Raw genomic sequence first — 17,891 nt, forward strand, 5'->3', positions numbered from 1 at the left:
CATCTACAGTATGTAATAGCCTAATTTACATAGAAATAAGGCTTGTAAGTGCTGGAAATGATGACAATAATTTAAATACACATGCAAAACGACATTCTAGATGGTGTGTGTTGTCAAAATCTTTAAGGTTGATAAAAGCTTCCAACATTCAAAATGTTCCAATTCAAGAAAGCATTGGATGTGTTTATAGGGGGGCTCTGTATGAATCATACATGTCTAACCTGTCTGCAAACAAAACAAACTTTAAGGCAATGGAATGTTGAACAAAAACATACGGTGACCATTTGCCCTCACCTGTTGTGCAGCTTGATAAGAGCGCTGACCCTGTCCGACTGAGGACCCAGATCACCGGAGAACCCACACAGCACATTTAGCTGCGCTTTCAGCTTCTCTTCCATAACTTCAGCTGCCTGAAGCCCCTCCAAAACGCCCTGGTGGACAGACACAAACACACACACAGCAGGAGTGAGTGTCAGTACAGAGGCCACGCTTGACGTCTGAAATCTCATTTATCGGCTTGATGCTTCTTCTCGCAAAGTTGTGCGTACACACACACTTGAGCATTGACACACAGCTCTATTCAACTCAAAAACAGGGGCTTCTTACAAAAGCATTTCTGTTCTTCAGCAAGGGCAGGAAGCCTTCCCACTTCTTCGAACATGTTTGAAATTAAACAGAGCCGAGATCATGTCGCTCCCTCTCTCTGTGTTTCCACCCTCCCTCTAAGCCTCTCTTTAAAAAAGAGGGAAATGCTTCCCTGATTTCCCCATACAGAACACTTCCTCCTCCAGTTTCTCTCCTCCTCTTCCTTCTTCCACTCCTCCTCGTCTTCCACTTCACATGCTGCACTCTTTCACCCTCTTCTGTGGCTCTAATTCACTACTCTCCGCCTTTGACATGTTCTCTCTCTTGCGTTCTCACTATCTCTCTTTTTCCCTCCCTCCTCCTTTCACATTCTCCCCTCCCTCCTCCCCTCGTCTCTCTCTCTCTCTCATGCTCCCGATGGGAGTCAGCTGTCAGATGTTGAGAAGGCTTTGCCGCGCAAACGAGCACATAACACAAACAAGTCCGGACACCGGAAACACAGAATTAGAGAAAGTGAAAATTGACCGATTTGAACATGAGCACTATTTAAAAAGCAATACCGCTATAAAAAAGTAAACAACTGCTCTTTATTTTTTTATTATGTGCGCAGAGGGAGGCAGATGAGAGTAAAAACAACCCTTGCAGAAGTGAACCAACTCATTGAATTAACTCAGAAGTGACTCTTTATAGTTTATAAGAGCGAGAGAACCAGAACGAAAGAAAACTGAAATATCAAAACATTGCATTTAAAAAATCTGTGCTATTAAATAATACATAACTTCATTTAGACATAGAGTACTGTGCAATACTTCAGTATTTACTATAGTAAATTGTATAGTATTTCATATAGGCATGGGCTGGTTACCGGTTTCAAGGTATAACAAGGTTTTAAAAAGTCAAGGTTTCAAAACCACAACAATTTTATGTGATACTGATGTATGAGCTGTGTCTTTTCTTAAGGTTATCATATCGCAAACAACTCACTTTTTTATAGTATTTAAAATATTTTATAGTATTATATTAAATTAATACACTTTGTTCATTAATACAATGCTATCCTATAATATACTTCAGTATGCATAAAGTATTACAGTACACTACTAAATCATATTTACAGTATATCACTATGAGACTACTATATATTATATATTGCACCCCTATAATAAATAGCATACTATTGTATACATATAGTGTACCACATTATAAAAAAACTGTAGTATAGGTAATATTTAGTATTTAGTGTAGTAAATTGTAGAAAATTGTAGTATATATTACTTCACATTGTTTTTAATGTTTATTACTAGGCCTATTCTGTAGTAAATAGATTAGTAAATAGTGCAGTATACTTCGATATTTACTAGTATAATGTTCAAAAACACTGTATATAGAAATGTTTCTACAGTTTACTATAGTAAATACTAAAGTATACTACAGTGTTTTTTCATATGAGCTAGTACATGAGCGCCTGCTGCGATAGTAAACAGACACAATCCAACAAACACTGCGAAATAAGTAAAGACTTCGTACTGGCTAAATGTTTGTGTCGTTGACTCCTTAAACAGCATGTTTACATAATCCGTACTATAATTAAATTCTTTTTACCATATACTCCCCCTCCCTCCCTCCCTCCCGTGCTCTCCATCTCTCCTCAATTACCTTGGCGACCGTCCATCCCTCCACAGCCGCAACTCCGCTGTTTCTCCGCTCAGCGTTGCTCAGTCCGTCGCTCCACTCCTTTAACTGCACCTCCAGCTTCTCCATTTCTCCCTCTAACTGCGCTGTCAGTCGCGTCTGTTCCCTCTCGGACCCTGTCGCCGCGGTCACGGCCGTCTCCAGGGCGTCGCGAGCTCGTAGCGACGTTCCCTCCCACTGGTGCAGGGCTCGAGCCAGAGCCGCCACCTCTCCATCCATCAGCTCGCAGCCCGCCGCCGCCGTGTGCCTTCCGGCTCTCTCTGCGCTCAGCCGCACGCGCCGCAGCCTCTCGCGTCCCTCGCACGCGCCGCGCTCCAGCAGCTCCTGAAGGAGGGAGGGAGCGAGGAGAGAGGGGGGGTAAAGTTGCTACGGAAACTGCGGCATCGGTGGCTGCCTGTTATTCAACTGCTGTCGCTACAGCTCACGGTGATTCTCACGGTGACCCGCTAGAAAACTCACTTGGCGCTCTTTTGGGATCGAACGCTGCTCCCAAAAGCATCCTTCCTCGTTTCTCTCCTTCACGACCTCCTCTCTCTCTCTCTCTCTCTCTCTCTCTCTCTCTCTCTCTCTCTCTCTCTCTCTCTCTCTCTCTCTCTCTCTCTCTCTCTCTCTCTCTTTCTTAGTTTAATTTTATCACAGCCGAGTTAAATATGCATTCATCCACACTCATAAAAATAAAGGTGCTAAATAAGGAACCATTGCGAGCCAAAGGTTTAATCAACTTTAATCAATTCAATGAAAAATATTTTTTGTAATATAAAAAGGTCATGAAGGTAACCAAAATTTGATATAGTTATGTATTATGCTATTTACAAACAGTTAGTTAGCGGTCAATAACAATTAAATTAATAAAAATGTGTCACTTATCATTACCCTTATAACCGAATAGACATTAAATAAAAAAACATTATTTTTTTATTTAAAAATTAAGAAATGTGCACATTATTACCAAATAAATTACAAATGTGACATTTTTTGTTTTATGGGAAAAAGTTTTTTCAAATCATGCAAAGGCACAAAAATGGGCCTGCAACTGAAGTATCAGCCACAATGTACTGTATAACAGATGACATTAATAAACTGATTTAAAAAGGTAAGATCCTATCCAAAATGCATACTGTAAGCTGAAAAGGAAAACTGATTATGTATCTGAATAGATATTTTTGTGAAGTGCTGTTTCCTGTCTACCACTCTTTCATTCTCTCTGACTGGCACTGATTATCCTGGTGAAAGGTGTAAAAAGCAGAGAAATATACTCTCCCAGTTTTCCCCCTTTTCTCATTTCTCCCCCCTTTTCTAACGCCTCTTATTGGTCTCTCGCTGCTTCTGGTATCTTCTTTTTCACTCTTCCTTTCTCTCTCATTGAACACACACCTCATGCTCTGACATGTTGTCGAGATGAGAAGAAGGTGTAAAAAAGGCAAATCAGCACAGAAATACTGAAGTTCCATTAAAAACTGTAAAATCTCTACATTCGGTGATCTGAAGGCCTGTGAGAGTATTTATTAGATACAAACCTCTAACCTTCGAATAAAAGGTTTTCGTCTTTTATTCACCTTTGGTCTCACAGATACAGTTACTGTACATTTACTGTGTATATATACATAACATTATGATCACCTGCCTAATATTGTGTAGTTCCCCCTTTTGCCACCAAAACAGCCACTGGACTCCATAGACCTTTCCCGGTCTGCAGTGGTCAGTACCTATCAAAAGTGATCCAATATAGTTAAAGCGGTGAACCGGTAACAAGGTCATGGGCGGCCAAGGCCCATTGATGCACGTGGGGAGTGAAGGCTGGCCCGTGTGGTCCGATCCAACAGACGTGTTACTGTAGCTGAAATTGCTGAAAAAGTGAATGCTGGTTCTGATAGAAAGGTCTTGTGGAGTCCATGCCTTGATTGGTTCAGGGCTGTTTGGCTGGCAAAAGGGGGGGACTACACAATATTAGGCAGGTGGTCATAATGCTATGGCTGATTGGTGTATATATATATTTTTTCCTTTATTTGTAGTGTAAATACTGTAAATGTGTTTTTAATGTATGCTGTGGTTTGCTAACCGGCTGCCATTGCAGTGCAATTTCCCTCATGGGCTTAATAAAAGTACATATTCCTGTCTATAATGTCTATTTATACAGCTACACACATACAGCTATACTCTTATGTGCAACTGAAATGCAATTTTGCATATCAATGTCGCACATAATTTCATGTTTCGCCTTTGGTTAAAAGAATGGATTTGCACTTATTCTTATGCACTCGCATGTATGCATTTGGCAGACAGTTTAATCCAAAGCAACTTATAAATGCATTCAATTTATACAATTTAGTATGTGTGTTACATTGGATTAAACCCACTGAGCCAGAGGAACATTTTGTCAGCTTTGTTAATTATTAAGTTGAATAAAAAAAGTGAGTTATATCCATCCTTGTCTTTTACACACAATGCAATTAAATGCAAATACATTTAATCTAATGACAACAAAAACCTGGCTTTACATTTAAAATGTCAATGAACTTTTTTACAATTTCTTACCCGGACTTCAGTCAACTTCCGACTTAAGGTGGGAGAGTCACCAGATGGGTCAGAGCATTGCTGAAGCTCCTCCCCTACCACCATTAGCCAATCAGTGAGCTCCCTGATTGTTTCCATGTACTTCTTATGGTCAAGCACAACATCCTCTGACAGTCTGACTCGCTCCTAAATAGGAACAATAAATAATTTATAAAAAAATGTATATGAAATTTTTCATGACACCTCAAATATCTAATATGCATTTACCTCAGCTGCAGCTTTAACATCCTCAAAATGCGCCCTAAGGAGAATCATTTCCTCCTCCTTAAAGACAGGGTCTCCAGTACGTTTGTAAAGTTCAGTTGCGCTCTCCTCCAGATAGCACAGTGCTCCCTGATGGTCCTCAACTTCAAATGACAGCAGGCGCAGTCTCTCCAGCTGCTTTCGTTTCTCCCGAAGTCCAAGCTGAGGCTCCAGAGGACCTTTCACCTCATGCCCAACTCCCTCCAGCCACTTCTGCAACTGTGCCCGAGACTCCACAAACAAATCCCACTGATTGACAGTCCACTCCAATCGACTGAAACCAGACAAAAAACATTGGGAAAAAATCTAATGTAATTCTAAAAGTTCACTTTAGTTTCATGTTTCTTGACAGATTTGAAACAAAGAAAGCTTATGATCTCATTTAGGATACAGTAAGGAAATAAGCCAGTTTGTGACATTGATCATTGTTAACTCCTATGAAACATCAAATTTCTGAAGCATGCAAATGTTTTATTATCCTGGAATAACATTATCAGGTTTTGTGGACTTGTAAATTCCATGCCAGCTTGAGATATCATTAAAGCAAAGGGTGAACATATCTACTGAAAGACCCATTCTGAACTTTGTGTGCTTTATCATAATTCATAAAATATCATCACATTTAAAAATCGTGTATTCATCATATTCTCAATGACCTTTGTAGCATCTTAAACACACTTTTTCCATTCTGCAATCTGATCCCCACTATCAAACCATGACCGAATTATTCAACAGATAATTAGAAAAAACGCTCCATCATTAAACCCTTGGTGTTAATTGAAATTGATAGCACCAGTTAATAACATGGTTACCATAGTAACAATAATTGAATAACAGCCCAGGTGGCTGGCACCTGCAGTCAAGCACATTTGCCAATTTAAAAACAGACCACTATATTTTCCCTCTTATCACTCTTGACCCATTGTAGCTAAATGGCCCTGGTAATTATATTACTATCGATGTTTCCATCAACATGGTTTGTTCCCATTCAATTGCAAGCATAAATTGACCATTCGGTCATTTGGCGAGACACACTCTTTAAAGCAGGTCACTAAATTCAATGAGGTCAAAGGTCACAGAATCACAGCACCTGTGGCAACTCATGGCTCTCAGCAATAGAGCTGCCCAAGCATCTTCGGCCTCCTGAAGCTTCCACCTCACTCCCCGTTCCACCTCACCGCTGCTCTTAATGACCAGCTCTGCCTTCCCAGCAGCCATGTTAAGCTTTACCTCACCCTCGCCCTTCATAAGCAGGATATCCTGGATAAGAGGAAACAAACACACAACTTAGAGCTACTTCATACTTGCACTTACAGTACTAACCGCTCTAAAAATAAGACTTCCCCTTCAAACAGCACTAGGGAAATGTCCGTTGAAAATTGCATTATTATGTATAAAACCATTATAATGCACATGCAGTGAATATACTTCAGATCTCTCCAGATGTTACCTACAGTAAAACGTTCCTATCCATACCTGTGCTCGCTCAAGTTTATCTTCAACCTCTTTTTTATTCCCTTCTGTGTTCTCAAGTTTCTCCAATCTCTCCTCAACATCCTGCAACCAAGTCTCTACTGCTTTTAACGCCTCCTCGAAGGCCTGATACTCCTGCAGGCAGCGGATTCGACTCCTGGCCTCTTGCAGCAACGCCTCATGGTTCGAGAGCAACTCTTCTGCCATATTATCATGTGATCTAGATCCTCCTTCTGACAGTGTGAGAGGCGACTGACATAGTCTTTCAAGAGATGCCCTAGGAAAGATACAGAAAACAAACACATGCAGGCAACTGTGTGTACCAGCTCATAATCACCTCATATACTGAACAATCTCCTGTACACATGTTGCCTCATGCACACAGATCAACCATACGTACCTTCTTATCAGGAGCTCTCTGTGGATTTCCTCCACACTTCTCAGCTCTTCAGAGCAGACAAGGGCTCCTGGCTCACTTTCACCCCACAGAGAAACATCTGTCTTCAGTCTCTCCTCCAGCTGTTGCAGCCAGTCTCTCAGCTCGAACATACGTGTTTCATACCTTAATAAGATAGAGGCGCACCTTATTTCATTTTCAATCACAATTAAACAGTTTAACAATACATCAATATTAAATTATTATAGTGCTAAGAAATAATAATCATTATGTTGATATAATTCAATCTCATGGCAAATTAGGCCACAAGGTGGCTACAGTAATTTGTATGAATCTCATTTGTACGTTTTAATGTGATCTGCTTTCATTCCAGTGATGCTGGGTTTAAAGGGTGGGACTTCAGTTTTGCTGTTTCTAGTAATTATATGTTTTGTACAATTCAAAGTGTACACATTCATACAAATAATCAACTTCGTAAAATAGTTATGAATTTCTGTGAGATCAGCCTGGATATGAAGTAAACGGGCTACGCCTAAATACATATTTAACCCCATCATACAGTATGTTTCATGATCCTGTTAGCCCTGTATGTATTTAAACCTGTATCATGTGACAGGATCATGGCAGCCCTTTTTATTGTTAGGTATGTTCGACATCGGCTGCGGCTGGATGTAACCGATCGGCGAGATTAGCTGGGTGCAGGCGGGGAGGAGCTGAAAGCGGAGACGTGAAGTCGGACACGCTGTGATTCCCGTAGTTTTCTGCATTTACGTCAGGCATGGCTGATCACGTGGCGTTTGCTTGCTTTATCACAGTAAACATGATTTTTAAGATGTAAACAACATAAAATGTAAATTATACTGTTTTGAATGTCCGTGTATGAGCATGACTGGAACTGGAGGGGCTTACAGCATCCGTTTTTACAGGAATGAAGTTTAACTTAAGCATATATTATGTAACTCTTTCGCCGCCATTGACGAGATAACTCGTCAATTAAGAGAAAACGCTTCCCTGCCAATGACGAGAATTTCCGGCTTTCCGCAATACTGCTATTATCCACCAATTCCGCAACTTATACAACCCAGAAGTAGCGCCTCACGTGAAAGAGAAAGAACTATATTTTAAAGATTGCCCTGCATCGAATCTCTATCAAAAGTCCTTCACAAAAATTAAATTACAGTATGTCAGCTTTTTGCTCAAAATTTGGGTGTTTTTGAAGAAACCTACCCATATTTGAGAGGTGATAAAAAGAGAACTAATGAAGGTAGAATTAAATGTTTTTTTTTTAAAGCAGAGGGTCTGTTCTTTCATTTGGTATATTGTTTGTTTATTTATTTCAAGAAGAACATTTTCTGAAGGCATGAAACTTTTGTGAAAATCATGAAAAATGCTGCCATTGGAACTTTTTTTTAAAACGCTGGCGGGGAAAGAGTTAAATACCAAATGTAGTGGGGTCTAAGTTTTTTATCCATTTTATTTTAATGAACATGGCACATTATAACATCATGACTACATGAAAAGAGCTTTAACTGTTATAAAAATACATACTTGGGAACAATCATGTAACTGAGGGCATGAAAATAAACACGAAAAACACGTGATTGTTGTCATGTGGTGAATCCGACCAATCGTGAAACAGCTGTGTCGTCATTACAGCCCGTGCAGCTCCTCTTTGCGATATGCGCTGGCTGACTCAGGCGGCTGATCTCAAATCGCTCTTGCGCTTCTTTAAAACCATATGACACAGTCACGTGCCTTCAGCGCCAGCTCAGGTCGGAAAAAATTACTAACTGGCATGCACTGCTTTAAGTCAGCCGCCGATCGGTCTGCGCAGCGCCGCATGAAGTCGAACACACCTGTTGTCTTGTTTTGTGTGGAGGGTCACGTGGCCTGTGTTTTGCGTTTGTGTACCTTGTGCTCTCCTGTCTTAAGTCTTGACCCCGCCCTCTTTATTCCTTGTTAATTATTCATTATTAGTTAAACGCCCTTCACCTGTGTCTCCTCGTTCCCTAGTTTAGTTCTTCCCTATTTAATGCCCTTGTGTGTACTGTCTTGTGCAGGATCATTGTTTATCTTCCGATGATGTTGTGTGTTCCTGTTTCGTCTCGTCTTGTCCTGCCCCGCTAAGTGTACGTCACGTTTGATCATTGTCTTTGTTTGCCCCCTCGAGGGTGTTTTTTGTTATATAATAAGTAGTTTTGGTTGAGAGCTGTCTGCACTTGGGTTCTGTCTCCCCCACACATGACAGTATGTTTTAGGATACTAGGAAAAACTTGTATTGATTATTTATTTTTAAACATACTGTAAATATGGAAATTGTACTTAGTTTTCATTTATAACAATATACATTTATCAGCGGGTCATAGGAGCCAATTTCTTTTCTGCGGGTGGGTGCTTGGCACGTCATCACGCAATGCTTAGGTTGCTTATAACGTCAGACACTAAGCGAGCACCCTAAGCTTTGGAAAGAATGAGGAAAGTGGCGCTGTCGTGTTTTCTGCACACCATTTTGGATGCGAAATGTGAAGCGACCCTTATTCAGCTTATTCATCAAAGCATTACAGATATTACAACTCGTGAGTTCTCCCAAATTTGATTAAAATTAATTAAGCATATTTAGCATTTTTCTGTGGGAATATTGTTTTAATTGATAGTCAATTGCATTCCTGTTTCCTTGAGACTTTTCCTAAAACTTATTATTGTAGATAAATAATTTGATAAAGTTATAACTAATGAGTTCATAAATAATATAGTCTGGCATACCCACTTTCTTAAAAACAATAATATTAATCTTTTTAAAGAAATTTTTTTTTTTACTTTAATTATTTTAATAAATAACAGATATCACTGTTTTCCCCACCTGCTTGTTTCTTACCCATTCAGCAGCTTGGCACTTTCATCCAAAGACCGCAGGCGCTGTCTGCATTCCACAACAAACGTGTCCAAAGCATGCTGACAAGAATCAAGTTGCTCTTGTATACCTCCAGTCCCGGCTTTTGTTAGATGCAACAAGAGTCTTTCCCCTTCCTCGCAAACCCTGGTTAAGCGCTCCTTACCCTCCATGGTTTCCTCTAGAGCAATCTAAGAGGGGTTGGTAATCACATTTCATTGGGGCCAAATAAACCATTGTTATTAACAGCTTTAAATGGATTCCCAGTTTGAAATATGCAATAAAACTTTACTAAATGGAGTTGCATACTGAATTTCCCATATTTCTGATTTGCATTATTGCTTCGCTAAGATGCAAAATTTGAATGCATGACTTATAGTTTGATGCTACCTTGAGCTTCTGTTGCTTGAATGAAATGGAAAGAGCATCGCATGTTTGCTCAAAGCAGTCCTCTACTCCTGCCTTCAGCTCAGACAGCCAGCAGTGGAAGGCTTGTGCTTTCTCTGCCGAAAGAACGGAGAAACAGAGAAAGTGACAGTCCATAAGCAGACATACATGTGAGCTGTTGCTGTGTGCGGCCAGATGGACTGTGTAGGTGTAAGGAGCAAACAGCTTTCTGTTGTCTTAGTAACCAGTCTCTTCCGATTCCTCTGGGAGCCATCATAATGTCAGAGGGAGAGGCAGCATCCGTGACACAGGTGTGTGTCTGGGAGTGCCGTTCGAAATCATTTCAAACAAACATAAATAATTAAATATCTATTATTAACTATTTATAAGACAATTTAATGGTAAGTGGCTTTAAAATCACATCCATAGTTTGTGTATTTTATGCACACCTAGGACATGTTATAGATTTATTCATATTAAAATATATAAATAAATAATTAATTAAATTGTGTGTGTGTGTGTGTGTGTGTGTGTGTGTGTGTGTGTGTGTGTGTGTGTGTGTGTGTGTGTGTGTGTGTGTGTTTAAATGTACTGCATATTGCTAAATCACTCACCATTAAAGCTCTGCAGCAAAGTGTGCTGAAGTGAACCCAGGATCCGGCTGCGGTGTCCTGTCACTTCCTCATTCCTATTGACCAGTTGGGACACAGCTTCACCCAATAGGGTCAGTTGTTGAGTTGGGTAGGCTCTACACAGGGCCCTCAGAGACTCACCTGCTATGTCCAGACTCATCTCCAACTGTTTCTGTGATCTCTCAACCTCCTTTTAACAACACAGAAGGATATACAGAATGTTAAAATCAAGTAAACAAGAGCTCTGAAGCAAATTAACTGATTGGATTGATTCCTAATTTCATAAAATCCTTGGTTTGCTTTGCAAAACCGCCTAGTTGCCCGGACTAGCCATATCCTAGCATATTAAACGTCTTACAATGACATATCTTAACATACATCAGTGTCTCAAAATGTACATTAGTAATGTTTTTGTAAGGTATGTTTGTAACTACTTAAAGGAACACGCCTACATTTTGGGAATTTAGCTTTTTCACCGTATCCCCCAGAGTTCGACAAGTCCATACATACCTTTCTCATCTCCGTGCGTGCTGTAACTCTGTCTGACACAGTCCCCACTAGCTTAGCTTAGCACAAAGACTTAGCACGAAGTCAATGGCTCCAGCTAGCAAACTTCTCCCAATAGGGCAGTTTAAAAAGGTTGTTCCTATTCTTGTAATGAGTAATGGGTGTGTTTTGGGCGTAACATGCAATAAACCAATGACAGTATAATTTCCCATCATCCCTATTTAGATGGTGGAATTTTTAAACTGAAAAACTAAGCGGAGGAAGAAGACCACCAGTTTAAGATTGATGCTAAACATTTTTGTTATTTTTATTATTTGTATTGAAATTTATATTTTTTGTATTAAAACCTTTGGTTCTCTTTAAAATTCATTTTCTTTCATTCATGAAAGTAAAATTAGCAGGCTTATAATTGCTGTAAATGTATGGATAGCCTTTTAAAAAAAATATTTTTAAATAAATGCAAAATTTGCAGCAAAACATTCAATTACTTACCAGGCTACAGGTGAAGCAGCTCTTTATGTCTGCTAACGTCTTGTAATCTGTCCTCATTTATGTCCAAGAGACTCAATAACAATCTTTTTTATTTTATTTTAATCCTTTAATTTTTCACATTTAAAAATTTTGTGTGCGGCTGCGCATCCATGTGTGTGATAAGCAAATGCGCATTGTCGTCCCGTTTATAGGCGCATATTGCGCTCATTAATTAACAAAAACAATATTGCGCCATAGACTTTAGAGTTTAGACCAGTGCCCGGTTGCATAAACATAGCCGTGACGTTAAGACTGCGTCTCAATAATGAGTCTGACTAACTAGCAATTAGTTATGGCTAATCAGTTTCATTATTTGGATTTAAATTAGACCAATCTACCTTTCTATATAACATCCTTAAAACAGTAATGATAAGTCTTGAAGAAAAAAATTCATGACTAACTTTTAAGACTAGTCTTAAAGGTTTATGCAACTTGCCACAGGTTTTATTTGGTCAATGGCGTGATCTATTTTAGTTGCCTCAAAATAGAAACGTGCCAACAATGCACCTGAACACACCTTGTTTTCAGACCAGAATGCCCATGGGCGCAAAAATGGGTGTACATGCATTAGCGTTGAATGTGATAACTGCGCTGGGCTGAAGCTAGCAAAAAACACTTGCATAGTTCATAGTGCCGGGTGTATGATAGGGCCCTATGTGTTTTGGATACTGGTCTCCAAATTTTAGGAATTTTAACTAGCTTTACCAGTAAGACCACCTTGGTCATAGCTTTATACTGTATGAGAAACCAATTTAATATAAACTAGATACATAAATTCAGTTCTGGCCTTTTCATCAGGAAACATTCTGTCATTTCACTAACCTTAATCTTAACAAAATTCTCTGGGTCACAGGACAGTGAAAACTCTGACAGCGAGTCCTCTGAGATCTTTATCTGTTCTGAAATCTGGGAGATGAGATCTTCGAGCTGTTGTTTCTGAGAGCTGAACGCTTTATGCATGCTTCTTGTTTGTTCATACACCTCTGCCGCATGGCACATCTGCTTTCTCAGGTCCGCAACTATCACCTTCAGGAAAAAAAATTCAATTGAATCATCACCAAGACTGGCAACATGGACAATATTCTCCATAAATACATGTACAGTTTTTTTGTGTTTACCTGTAGCTCACTGTGTGTGTGCTGGGCTTTCATCAGTTCTTGGAGATCTGTTATCTTCTCCTGCAAGATCTTCAGTTCATCCTCCTTAATGTCCAAATCCAGCTGTATACATAGAAATGATTGTTTTCCCTCTTGTATTAAGTTTCATTTCAATTGCAGTATTAAAGCTCAAAGCAAACAATGCATTTTAGTTCTGTTTGGCAAAAACAGATCTCACCTTATACTCTGTGAGGTGTTCCTCCATATTATGACTGGACAGAAGTTTGGCCGTTCCCTCACTAAGTTCACTGATGGAGATGGCGGTCCAACACTCAATATCATTAGCCATTTTATGAATGTCGTTCCACAGTTCAAGAGAACGAGTGTATAGACTGATATCTGAATCCATTCTTTCAGAGATCTACACAATGAGAAACCTTGGTCATACAATTGAAAATAAAATATTGCTTTTTATCCATCCCTACATTCTTTTGAAATCGAACCCATGACCCTGTCATTGCAAGCGCAATTCTTTGCAAGTTAAGCTACAGGAACGCCATTGACATACACTCACATTTAGCCACTGATCAACAATGTTATCCATCTCTGCTGTGATATTTTCATTCTGCAGGCATTCCTCTGGAAGCTTCTTCAACAAACCGGTGAAACGCTTGCCTGTACCAATGAGTTCATTCAGGTCCTCCTTAGTGGCCGCCAACTCGGGCCTCACTGCTTCCAGCTGAGCAAACAAAGATAACAACATTACAACCATGTGCTCATGATCATATCAAGATAAATATGTTTTTTAATAGGATGCGCATACAAGACAACTGAGACCCAAAAAGGCGCTAACCCGTAACAGAGCTCTCTGGACGTCCTCAGGGTTGTGTGGGTCCGACTGGGCCACAGTGATGGCTTGAGCTCTCTCTACGACTGAGCTGATCTTGGTTCTTAAGCTCTGGTATTCCTTGCAGACATCCAGCAGTACTGCACACAGGTCATGACTGTACGGGAACAAACACAAGACGTCAGGTCTGTACCAGATCGAAGTGCAATCCAAAAGCGAATTAATTAAATGCTTTGAAATGCATTGGAGCCCAAAAGTTCAAATCCAAACTCTAAATGTCACTGAAAATAAATCTGATAAAGAATAATAAACAAAGTACAGTAGGTCAATTTAATAGTATCAACAGAACAGTACAGTACAGTACAGTACAGTACAAACAATCCACAGTCTGGCTATATTTCAAAACACTCTCCCTCTTTCTTCGGTTTCTTTAATACATCATATAATCCATTTAGAGGTTCACCCACATATCCATCAAACAATGCACACACAATAAATCGCATTTAAACTGCATTTTAACATGGCAACAGTCACAACCTGTCAAATTTTCCATCCATCAAACCTCTGGTCTAGTCCTGCCTCCCCCACTCATTAGTCATGTATATCGAGCTCAATTTTAAAAACCATCCGTCTATCCAATCACGGAGCGTTTCAATGAGAAACTTAGTGTATTAAGACCTGCATCCTAATATACTCACGCCTCCACAATAATCCCCCTGGTTTTCTCCCAGGTGGATTGGACCAAAGCTACATCCCGTTGAGCTTCCCCTGCCAGCTCAGGGTCTCTCTGCGCCAGTTGCTCTCCTCTTTCTGCCAACCACAGTTGACTGTGCTGTAAGGCCTGTAGCTCTTCCTCAAACTGCTTCAGCATCCATAACCTGTCATTTATACAAAATACTGTCAGTACACTGTAAAAATTATGACAGAAATAAAATTTTACGCAGAAACAACTAAAGCCATATTCACACCAAACCCACATTTTTGGCACATAAAAAAATATCTTTATTCAGAGTCCTACTGTAATAATTCAACATGTTTTTATATCAGGTTAGGTTCATTTCTTAATTCAAAAGGAAAATTTTTGAACTGGTATCCAATATTTTTTTTTTAGAATTGAAACAGCATTAAACTCGGTGAGGTTGGGAATATGTTAAACCTGTAATTTCCATGACCAATATATTGAAATACCGATATTAAAGAGCACCTATTTCATTGCTAAAAAGCAAATTATTTTTTGTATTTGGTATAATGCAATGATTTCGCGTGGTTTATGGTTAAAAAACACATTATTTTCCACATACCGTAAATTTTTGTAGCTCCAGATTTTACTTTCTTCCTAAAACGCACCGATTTGAAAAGCTCTGTCCCTGATTGGCCAGCTAATCTGTACGTTGTGATTGGCCTGAATACCTCTGACGTCAGCCGGAAATGTGACGCTCCTTACCATGTTTGAAAGATTCAGTTGCTAACAGGAGCCGACTTACACGCTGTAAGTCCGAAGCGGGAGGAATTATGATAATGTCGGTCTTGTCTACATCACCAATCCCAGGAAGTTAACTGTTGCCTACAATCAGTGTGTTTGTCGTAGTCCAAAAAAAAAGGGATTTACATTGGAAATGATAACTTTGTTTACTTTGGGGTATGTACCTTTTGCATATTGTTAACATGTGCTAACATAGCCTGGGTGTCAGCCGATCTTAGCCCCGCCCACAACATTTTGAGAACGGGAAGATTGGTCTGGGGTTTCTGCGTTGAGGAGCTGCTATGCTAGACCCAAAGCTGGTCGAACCAATCAAATTGTCAGGGCGGGCTTTATACGATGATGGACAGATAATCAACAGCAACGTAATGAACCGCGTCACCAAAGAGTGCGTGTGTTGAATGGCTGCCGCTGTAAAGTTCAGATGTGTGGATTCTGACATTGAGTCTGTTCTAAAAGATATCGACAGAGCATTGACTTTTAAAGAGGAACAGAGAAACGCGAGCAAGGCATTTGTTGATGTTTTTGCCGTCCTTCCTACGGGATTCGGCAAAAGTTGGTCGCAACTGAAATAGGTAACGTTATCATGGTGATGCAACTCGGCATGCATGACGAGATGGATATAATTAGCGGTCGTTGCCAGCCTTTTTTTCGGAAGCCCAGAATCGTGGTTGCTGAATAAGTGGAGGGACATGCTAGGCTCCAATATTTTCAAGCGAACGTAATGGGTATCGTCGTGGATGAAGTTCACCTAACGTACAAATGGTAAGAGATAGTCTTACTGTATGACTTAGTAAATACTTAATGTTGTGATATAAACGAAATGTTGTAAACATAGTAGGTGTTGATGTACATTCGCTAACTCAGACTTAGTATAATCACAATGTTAGTGTCATTGTAGCGAAATAACTAGCAGTTCGGTCAGGCTGCAAAAGACGCCTCACACCCCGTTGCTCTGATTGGTCGTAGGTCTATCCAATTGAGTGCAGAGGCATTTTTCGGTTGAGACACGCCTCATAATTATAGCTCAATGGAGTGGTATCAGACTCAAATTCTGACTAGAATTGAGTATGACAACGTCAGGCTAGTGCTAACACACACTTACACACCAAAGGAAATTTAAAAATGTGAATCGGACAATAGGTGCTCTTTAACAAACATAGGCGCCAATTCCTTTTTTCGCCACTGGGTGCTCGGCACATTATTCAGCTTATACATAAAAGCATTGTAGATATTACAACTCATGAGATCCACAATTTTTTTTTATTGAAATTGATAGAGCATAACTGCCGTTTTTCAGTGGGATCGCCACCTTTCCTAACATATATATGTGTTAATAAATAGAGCATAAAATTTTAAGTGATGTCCAATTAGCAAGCTATTATTCTTTTAAATTAACCGGTCAAACTGATTGGCAAATCTATCTGAAGAAAACAAAGGAGCCATTAGCCTGAATCATGAATCAGACAAGTCATATGTCTCACTTGCTCACTAAACTGGCTCAGATTACAGACTTGCTTACTGAATCAAAGTTACTATGACCGATTGAAAAAAACAATAACTGCTGCTGCCTTATGGGTACATTATAAAAGCAATTCATATTTTACCCACATATTTATGTTCCTGTGGCTCAATTGGTAGAGCATTACATTAATTGCCCAATGGGTCATGGGATTGCACCCAGGGAACACACATACTGATAAAATGTAATGCTTGTAATGCGCTGTTAGTTTATATGTAACATTACTCATTATCAATATCAGAGATGTACTGTAAATGGCCCCGTTGAAAAATTATAAACTTGTTGTGGAACAGGCCCTACAGTTCAAGGACAATAAAAGGTGTACCTCTGCTGAAAGGCCTGTGTGCTGACCTCTGCAGGCCATGGTATACTGGCTCTATCTTCAAGCTTTGCCAGGCTCACAAGTAGCAGCTCTTTCCGCCCCCTAAAAGAACTCCACAATGTCGCCAGCGCCTCGGCTTCGCTCTGCTTTGTCCCAACGCTCCTCTGTAGCATCTGCAGACTCAATGCAACATCATCCACAAGCTCTCTGCAAGATGTTCTTTTCCCCTCGACCCCCTTCAGATGTAAGTGTGCCTTGTTTAGGCTGATGTCCAGGCTTATGGCCTGCACTTCCAGAGATGCTAACTCCTTAGCTAGTTCCCCAAGTTCCTGATTAACATCTTTGGTTTTGGAACTATCCCAGCTCTCTTTCTCTTCAATTGCTTCATGGAATAACTCAAGAGAGGTTTTGGATTTTTCATAGATCTCGTAGAAAGCTTTAAGTTTGATCAGAGCTTGATCTCGATGGTCTACTAAGCTTCTAGCTTCACTCAAGAGTTGAAGGCAGTCCTCCATACTGGTTTGGAGGTGCTGTAGGTCCTTGGGGGCTAAAGATGAGCTGAGGGCATCTATATGTGACTGTAAAACCTCCACTGACTCACCCTGGCTCTCAAGTGAAGCCATGTCCTCCTTTAGATAACAGGAGACAAATAATGCATAAAAAAAGTTTGTGGACATTGATGAAAAGAAGATGTCTACAGTACATATACTGT

The 17,891-nt window shown here is 39.9% G+C and overlaps 1 protein-coding gene across 2 annotated transcripts in view; it reads right to left on the bottom strand.

Moving 5' to 3' along the window:
* Positions 1-17,891, bottom strand: part of syne1a (spectrin repeat containing, nuclear envelope 1a) — a 104,439-nt gene that overhangs the window by 85,846 nt on the left and 702 nt on the right. Inside the window, exons 4-20 of one of the 2 annotated variants that reach the window (XM_065257006.2) lie at positions 17,183-17,808; positions 14,554-14,733; positions 13,862-14,012; positions 13,583-13,747; positions 13,247-13,429; positions 13,030-13,131; positions 12,734-12,937; positions 10,856-11,063; positions 10,245-10,357; positions 9,840-10,045; positions 6,968-7,129; positions 6,571-6,844; positions 6,185-6,354; positions 5,059-5,368; positions 4,813-4,977; positions 2,242-2,601; positions 295-431 (exon numbers count right to left, since the gene is read on the bottom strand). In XM_065257006.2, the coding sequence (XP_065113078.1) occupies positions 295-431; positions 2,242-2,601; positions 4,813-4,977; positions 5,059-5,368; positions 6,185-6,354; positions 6,571-6,844; positions 6,968-7,129; positions 9,840-10,045; positions 10,245-10,357; positions 10,856-11,063; positions 12,734-12,937; positions 13,030-13,131; positions 13,247-13,429; positions 13,583-13,747; positions 13,862-14,012; positions 14,554-14,733; positions 17,183-17,808 (3,716 nt within the window). Of the gene's footprint in view, positions 1-294; positions 432-606; positions 723-2,241; positions 2,602-4,812; positions 4,978-5,058; positions 5,369-6,184; positions 6,355-6,570; positions 6,845-6,967; positions 7,130-9,839; positions 10,046-10,244; positions 10,358-10,855; positions 11,064-12,733; positions 12,938-13,029; positions 13,132-13,246; positions 13,430-13,582; positions 13,748-13,861; positions 14,013-14,553; positions 14,734-17,182; positions 17,809-17,891 lie in introns of those variants that run through there. The other variant, XM_065257008.2, reaches the window with a different exon arrangement.

Source organism: Paramisgurnus dabryanus, chromosome 12 (genome assembly GCF_030506205.2).
Source record: "Paramisgurnus dabryanus chromosome 12, PD_genome_1.1, whole genome shotgun sequence".
In the NCBI taxonomy this organism is placed as follows: Eukaryota; Metazoa; Chordata; class Actinopteri; order Cypriniformes; family Cobitidae; genus Paramisgurnus; species Paramisgurnus dabryanus.